This window comes from Nicotiana tabacum, chromosome 22 (genome assembly GCF_000715075.1).
Source record: "Nicotiana tabacum cultivar K326 chromosome 22, ASM71507v2, whole genome shotgun sequence".
Lineage (NCBI taxonomy): Eukaryota > Viridiplantae > Streptophyta > Magnoliopsida > Solanales > Solanaceae > Nicotiana > Nicotiana tabacum.
In genome coordinates, this window is record NC_134101.1 from 39,584,816 (window position 1) to 39,592,913 (window position 8,098).

The following is an 8,098-nucleotide window of genomic DNA, read 5'->3' on the forward strand; positions in this document are numbered from 1 at the left end:
CTTTCTCCAATTTTTCTTCCTTCAATTTTCTCTGTTTTCAACCTCTATCTCTTTTCTAGGAAATTTATCAATGGATTTCAATTATTTTAATATAGAGTTTTAACTTAGCAATTTCCTTTCATGTTGCACAATTGGTGTTCGCGTAGAAAGCTTCGAAGTTTTGAATTCGAATTTGGGTTTTCAAAAAATATTATTTATTTGGATTGTGTGTTATTGCAAACAATTGAGAATATTCTTTGAATTTTATATCTCAATTTTGAGGGTGTTTGCCGAAGATTAGAGTTGAGTTTTGCCGGATTTCAGATTGAAACTCGAAAAAGAACTTGAAGAAGAAGAAGAAGAAGTTAGAAATTAGTTGTATATTGTATGAATCGTTGTATGAAATTTGTATTTAAGTTATAAATAATATTTTTTTTATAGATAAGTTGTTGATATGTATCAAAATTATATTAAGAAAGGAGTTTTAATTGGAATTTCAGTGAAGAAGAACACACCGCATATAAAATATATACAAATTATATATAAAATTGAGAATATTCTTTGGAGTTTATATCTCAAATTTGAGGATGTTTGGCGAAGATTAGAGTTGAGTTTTCCTGAATTTCAGGTTGAAATACAAGATTAGTTATATATTGTATAAATCGTTGTATGAAACTTGTATTTAAGTTATAAATAATATTTTTTTACATATAAGTTGTTGATATGTATCAAAATTATATTAAGAGAGGAGAATTTTAGAGAAGAAGAAGAAGAAGAAAAAGAACACACCGCATACAAACCATATACAAAATACGTATAAAAGACATTGTATAAAATTTGTATTAAAATTGTATATAAGTTGTATGATGTTGTAGTTATATCTAATTGGTAAGAATTATGTATGAAAGTTGTAGATAAGTTGTAAATAAGTTATATACTGTATAATTAGTTGCATAAAATTTATTTTTAATCTGTATGTTATTGTAAATTTAGCAAATTTGTAATAAATATATTTTTAATTTGTATATTGTTGTACCATACATTATTGTTTTCTTACTTGATTTATTAAAAAACAGATAACTAATTCCAAATCGACTCATTCTTACTTGATTTATTAAAAAAACAGATAACTAATTCCAAATCGACTCATGTGCACGGAATCATGTTTGTTTGAACTGAAAAATGAATGATTCAATTTTGCAGATTGCTTTGCCGCCCTATAGCAACTTTGGCAATGACTATAAAAGGGTGAAAAGTTAATGAACTCAAAATTTCAACATTTTTACACGCTGATTCTCACTTTAGTACCACTCCTAATAGAAAGTACAAGTACAATTCCATTCGTGGTTCGTAAGAGTTGTGTCAATTTTATAGAGACCATCTCATTGGACGAGCAAATAAGAGAGAGACACTAGTGAGGGCAAAAAGCCAAAAGAAGAAATGGTATTAGTTTCCTCTATTCAACCTCGTTTTTATCTCTACCTTTATTGGAGATTGCCGCTTTATTCAATCTTCACCCTCACTTCATCGAATCTTCCGTTGCAAACCCATGTTCTTTTCTTTGCGTCCCCTTTGCGTGAATCACGCTTTAAAGAAGGAAAACTCAGCTAGAAGGAGACACTTTAAAGGAAGAAATCATGGTTATAGCAGGTAAATTACAAATCACATTTTTGGTAAATAAGTTTGAAATATTGTATATAGAAGGAAAAAAGCCCAATTTTAGATTGCTATAATCACACTTGTTTTCTTTGACCTTTGAAGTTCTTCATGAACCGTGAGAGGAAATGTGACAGAATTGTTTTATCATCACAGTAGCCATTTACGGTACTCTTCAACTTCCAATCATTTGAACTTCCATATTACTTATTTTTCTGGAAATTAAATAAGATAATCGCGATGGAGTGCACACAAGTTAGAAGAAATATAAATTAAGTTTATTGGAAAAAGCTACACAAAAGCCACACAGAAACTAACTGGTCTGTCTTCACTCCTCTTCCTCATCAGTGACAAATTTGCCAGTTCCTGGATTTATGGCAGCAATGAAGAAGAAGACAATGTTAAACAACAAAAGGGGCTCAATCTCATTGATTGGTACACCTGTCTCAAAGTTAAGTTGTGCCAAAGCTCCTTTCCCTGTGATAATTTCTCCTATAATAGAGAAAGCAATTCCCAGTTGTGCCAATCTTCCTACAAACAGCTCATTTGCCTTTGTGAATCCAAATAGAGGACCTGAATTTATACAACGCTTTCGTTAAATCCAACGCCAAACCAACTAAAGATTATTTTATACACCTCTTTCATAATGTACATGTTTATAGTATACTACAAGTTGATTCTTGAAACCAACTCAAACACTATAAAATAGTGTAGATAATTTTACTCCTAAAAAGGAGTATCTTTTGTTTAAATGCAGCTGATACAACTCAATTAATAAAAAGACTAAAATATATATCCCGTACCCGCTACCAGAGGCATATCTAGGATTTTTACGTGACGAGGCATAATATAATGCTCAATCAGTGCACCCAAAAGGATTTTACTGTTCAGGGTGTCAAGGGCCTTAAATTAACTATTTTCAAGATATATACATTTGTATATACAAAATTTCTGCCGAAACTTTACGCGGTCGGTGACCCCTCACTGTAACACATAGGTCCGCCTCTGGCCGCCAGAGGCGGATCCAGGATTTCAAGAGGATGGGTGCACTGTTGTGAAGAGGTAGATTTAGAATTTACACTTGACATGTTTAACTTTAGTCTCTTACCATGAACTCACTACACTATTGAAATTATAGGTTTAAAATTATATTCTTTTTAAAATTTTAGTAAGTTTCACATATATATCTATACTTCGTACCGAAAACGAGACCGTTTGGTGTGGGATTTGAACTGTCAATGTCACTTGTAGAGGTGCACCAAATAATAATTGCATCATAGGAGTCTTTGAGCATCGGTGCACACACATATATTTAAATAATTTTGAAGAAATATGACATTATTATACATGGTTTAGGGAGAAGAGTATGAATTCACGTGAACCCATACCCTTTAACCTAGATACGCCTCTGCTGGCCGCTACCTTTCGGGTGCGCACAGGATAAACTCTACTAATAGCAAACCCCATGCGACGGGCTCGACTGAAGAGACATGCAAATGGTTTCGAACTCTAGACCTCCTATTTGGAAAGTCCCTTGCTCAACTAATTAGGCCACCCGAAGGGTTTAGTAACATCTATATTTCACGTGGTGTTTTGGACATACTAGGAGTACTTTGTTAAAAATATTATCCGCTTCCTAATAAAGTAAAAATATATATCAAGAAAAGGAGGAGCTTATTATTACCTCCTTCCCTAAGACCCAAAGCAGCCTTAAAGCCTTTGCCAGGAGGGATAACAGCCTTATCAAGACCAGTAGCAGGGGCAGGGTCATCAATAAATTTTCCTCTGTCTCCCAAAGCTCCAATAGCTCCAAGCAGATTGAATAGGATGAAGAACAAAAGTAGTGGCTCAGCTTCATAGATTGGAATTCCAGTTTCAAGATTCAGTTGTGCCAAAATTCCCTTTCCTGTTACTGCTTCTCCCAACAAAGATGCCTATATAACATCATTACATTAGTGGTGCACAATGTATTTATAGGAAGAAATATTACTTAAATTTTACTACTTATTAAGAAGGAAGTGTCAAACTATTTTCTAAATGTAAAGGATATTTTCTCATACTTTTCGTCCGCATTTGAAAGGGTCTAACAATCGCGTGTGTGCGCGCGCGCAAGTCATATGTTTCTACATAGAGTTTTAGTACATAATATTATTTTTTACATTGAATTATCACTAGACAAAGCTATATAATAGCAATAAGTGCAAGTCAACACAAAGTTTTAATTAATATAGGGGTTTATCACTCAACTACGACAAATCTATATGTTATGAATTATGATACATGCATTGAGTCCGAATTTTTTTTTTTCCGAACTGATACCACATTATCCGTTACCTGTTCAATAAAATAAGGCTTTGGCCTTGGGATGCGACTTATTTGTCTAACTATGTAAATACTATAATATTGAGCCTTTAGTAGAATAATAAAAGTACTATGTTTATTTTTATTTTAAGAGCCATTAAAAAATTATGATAAACTAATTAATCGAAATACTCACCGCAAAACCAATCATAGCAACACGGCCAACAAAGAGCTCATTTTGCTTAGTGAAACCAATTCCTCCTGAGGTTCCAAAAATCCCATCCTCAACTTTTTCCTTTGGCTTTGGTACAACCTGTTGCTCCATCAAAAATAAATTAAAAAAAATAAGATATTCAACAAATTGCATATGCAATTTAGCCCAATTATATTAAAGAAAGACGGTAAATGAAAATAAACAAAATACATAATTAAAGGGGATAATGACTTTTTTTCAACAGTAATTAGCTAACCTTTTTGGCAGGAGCTTTAGCTTTTGACTTGAAAAGAGCAACAGTAGTACTTGCGAAATGTGAAGAAGAAGAAGAAGAAGCAGAAGGGTATTTCAAAGGAAGAGAAGGCAAAAAGAAAGAAGACAAAGGCTTAGGCTTTAGTCTTTCGACTAAGGATTCTTTACTCCTTAAATCAACTTTGGCATTGGCTGTCAGCAACATTGTTTGAGCCATGTCTTTTTCTTTTTGCTCTTGAGAACTTGAATTCCCTTAAAGTTAGAAGAAGAAGAAGTTTGAACAAGAATTCAGTTCATTAATTTTTTATGATATCTTGGTTTTTATAGAAAATGAATGGTGTCCATTTATTTTGATTCTGGAGATTTTTGAGGTTGAGATTGTTATCACTGAACTAGGATAGAAAGTGAGAGTCGATAGAGCGACCACGTCCACCTATGTACTTTGTGCGCTTGTGAAGTAAAATGTCCCTCTTTTGTGCGGCCTGTTGTGTATTTTTTGGTTGTATCTTGGTTCTCAAATCAAATGTCTACGTATATACTTTTATTATGGTAAACGGGTAAAATCAAGCCCGTTGCATGACTCGTCTTCCCGGTGAGCAAATTAGAGCAAGAACATGACCGCATTGTATCAAAGTCAAAACGAAAAATCCCTCGTATTAGGGCTCGTGTAAGGCACCTGCCTCGGGAATATCGGGGCCATATCCTCATGGGCCGATCTGAAGATTGAAGACTTCGGAGAACATTATCAACCATACAATGGAGATCGAAGGAGTAATGGGTCCGGACGCAACCCTGCGAGGAGTGAAAGAAGGAGCGATCGAGGTCATAATAACCGAGGACTCATGAGCAAAAATGGTTTCGACAGACCCATCGGGTCTAAGGAGGCACCAAGGTTATCGGAGTACAACTTCAGCGTCGATGCTGCCGGCATCGTATCAGCCATCAGATGCATCAAAGATACTAAGTGGCCTCGACCATTGCAATCCGATCTTGCCCAAACGGACCCCAACCTAATGTGTAAGTATCACGGCACTCACGACCACAAAACCGAAGATTGTTGAGAGAAGAAGTAGCCCGATTATTCCATAACGGACATCTCCGAGAATTTCTGAGTGATTGAGCCAAAAATCACTTGAGGAATAGGGACTCCAACAAGCATATCGAGCAAGAGAAATCTCAGCACGTCATTAACATGATCATTGGTGGAGTTGACGTCCCCCAAGGGCCGATGTTAAAGCGCACTAAGGTGTCCAATACAAGGGAAGCACAGACTCGAGATTATGTACTGGAGGGAACCGTATCTTTCAACGACGAGGACATTGAAGGCATCGTGCAATCACATAATGATGCACTGGTAATATCTGTACTCATAAATAAATCTCTAGTTAAGCATGTGTTAATTGATCTAGGCCTGTTCAAAACCGAACCAAAATCGTTAACCGAACCGAATCGATGACTTATTGGCTTATTGGTATCGGATTATCGGGGTAATGGACGGTGAACAGATTGAGATTTTATAATTAACGGATTAACGGTTTGGGGGTGGATTACTCAATTTTTTTATCGGATAAACCGTTAACCCATTAAGGATTTTTATATTTATACTTTCCTAAGGATCTTGAGGTAGCAAGAACTCCTAAGACTCGATGTCCATTCCAATTTATATCTTTTCCACCGGAATTTTCAATTCTATCCGGCTTATCAGGTCGGTTAGGATGCTAACAGGAAGTCAGTCAATAAAATCACCCATAAAAAAGAATCCATTTCAATATTATACCAATTATTTTTATTTGGTTTAGCCGATAAACCTCTTAATAACCGCCTGATAATATCTAATCTGATACCAATCAGTCCGTTGTCTTATTGGATGGCTAGAGGATCACTATATTTATAATCCAATAACCGATAAGTCGAACCGTTAAGCGTAACTATCCGCTTGATTAGTCTAATTCCCCCGATAAGCACCCCTAAATTGATCCAAGTAGCTCGGCCAATATCATCAGATCGAGGGTCGTGGAACAGTTGGGTCTACAAGACCAAATAGTGCATGCAGTCCGAGTTTTAAACGAATTTAACATGGCATATGAGACTACTAAGGGGGGATAACCTTGCTAGTAAACACCATCGGAATCGTTCAGGAAACAAAGTTCTACATGATCGAAGGAGATATTAGATACAATGCTCTATTCGGAAGGCCATGGATTCACAACATAAGGGCAATACCCTCGACACTACATTAGGCGTTGAAACTCCCCACACCGGAAGGGATCAAGACTGTTTACGTAGAATAGCCGGTCGCAAAAGAAATGTTCGCGATCGATGATGTGACCCCGATATCCGCACTCTCGATATCAAAGAACCTGAGTTTGGTTACTAAGGAATAAACCAAATAGCAATCACCGACATTGGCCCCGACTGAACCAGAAAAGCAGGAGACAGGCGAGGATGATGATTATGGAGTCCCTAGGTCGTTCATAGCCCCTGACGATTCAGATGCCACCAAGTCAATGGTTGAGGAGCTGGAGCAAGTCAGATTGATCAAGCACTTTCCCGATCGGAAGGTATACCTGGGCACGGGGCTAATTCCCGAGCTTAGGAAGAAACTCATTGAATTCCTTATAGCTAACATAAATTGTTTTTCTTTGTCCTACCTTGATATGATATGTATCCCACCATAAATAACCACTCACAAGCTGAGCTTGGACCTGAATTTCCACCCGGTTAAACAGAAGATGAGGCCTCAGCCCGAAGTCAAGCACACATTCATCAAAAACGAGGTATCCAAACTCCTTAAAATAGGTTCCATTCGGGAAGTTAAGTACCCGGATTGGTTAGCAAACGTAGTAGTAGTGACTAAAAAGGAAAATAAATTAAGAATGTGTGTAGACTACAAAGACTTGAACAAGGCATGACCTAAAGACTCTTTTCCTTTGCCTAACATCGATCGCATGATCAATGCAAAGGCCGACCACGAGATACTCAGCTTTTTCGACGCTTATTCTGGGTACAACCAAATCCGGATGGACCCGGGCGATCAGAAAAAACTTCCTTCATCACTAAATACGGCACCTATTATTATAATGTAATGTCGTTCGTACTAAAGAACGCTGGTGCCACTTACCAATGCCTAGTAAACCGGATGTTCGAAGAACAAATAGGTAAATCAATGGAGGTTTATATTGATGACATGTTAGTTAAGTCCCTGCGAGCAGAGGACCATGTTAAACATTTGCAGAAAACCTTCAACATACTGAAGAAATACAATATGAAGCTTAACCCGGAGAAATGCACATTCGGGGTCGGGTCCGGGAAGTTCCTTGGATTCATGGTGTCAAACTGGGGAATCGAGATCAATCCCGACAAAATCAAAGCTATAGAAGACATCACCTTAGTGGACAATGTCAAGGCCGTTCAAAAGTTAACCGGGCGTATAGCCGCCCTGGGTCGGTTCATATCAAGGTCCTCCGATAAGATCTATCAGTTCTTCTCATTGCCAAAGAAGAAGAATAACTTTTCATGGACCCCGAAATTCCAGCAAGCTTTGGAAGAACTCAAATGGTACCTTTCGAGTCCACCTTTGCTTCATACTCCGAAGGCAGACGAGCAGTTGTACCTGTACTTAGCGGTATCCGAGATAGCGGTAAGTGGAGTATTAGTCCGGGAAGAAGAATGTATGCAATTTCCTATATATTATGT

At 36.9% G+C, this 8,098-nt stretch overlaps 1 protein-coding gene across 1 annotated transcript; it reads right to left on the reverse strand.

The window, feature by feature from the left end:
* Window positions 1-1,891: 1,891 nt before the first annotated feature.
* LOC107805098 (photosystem II 22 kDa protein, chloroplastic-like) lies at window positions 1,892-4,850 on the reverse strand. The gene is made up of 4 exons (XM_016629079.2): window positions 4,407-4,850; window positions 4,133-4,249; window positions 3,320-3,569; window positions 1,892-2,208 (listed from the first exon to the last, which is right to left on the reverse strand). Exons 1-4 carry the CDS (start codon window positions 4,617-4,619, stop codon window positions 1,964-1,966), a joined length of 825 nt encoding a protein of 274 aa, XP_016484565.1. The 5' UTR covers window positions 4,620-4,850; the 3' UTR covers window positions 1,892-1,963.
* Between the last annotated feature and the right edge of the window lie 3,248 nt (window positions 4,851-8,098).

What these genes read in the sequence shown, in the direction of transcription:
- LOC107805098 (XM_016629079.2), bottom strand. Translation starts at nt 4,619, where the DNA reads ATGGCTCAAACAATGTTGCTGACAGCCAATGCCAAAGTTGATTTAAGG. An exon ending in CTAAAGCTCCTGCCAAAAAG is followed by an intron (nt 4,250 to 4,406) that starts GTTAGCTAATTA and finishes ATGGAGCAACAG; the next exon opens with GTTGTACCAAAGCCAAAGGA. An exon ending in TTGCTATGATTGGTTTTGCG is followed by an intron (nt 3,570 to 4,132) that starts GTGAGTATTTCG and finishes GATGTTATATAG; the next exon opens with GCATCTTTGTTGGGAGAAGC.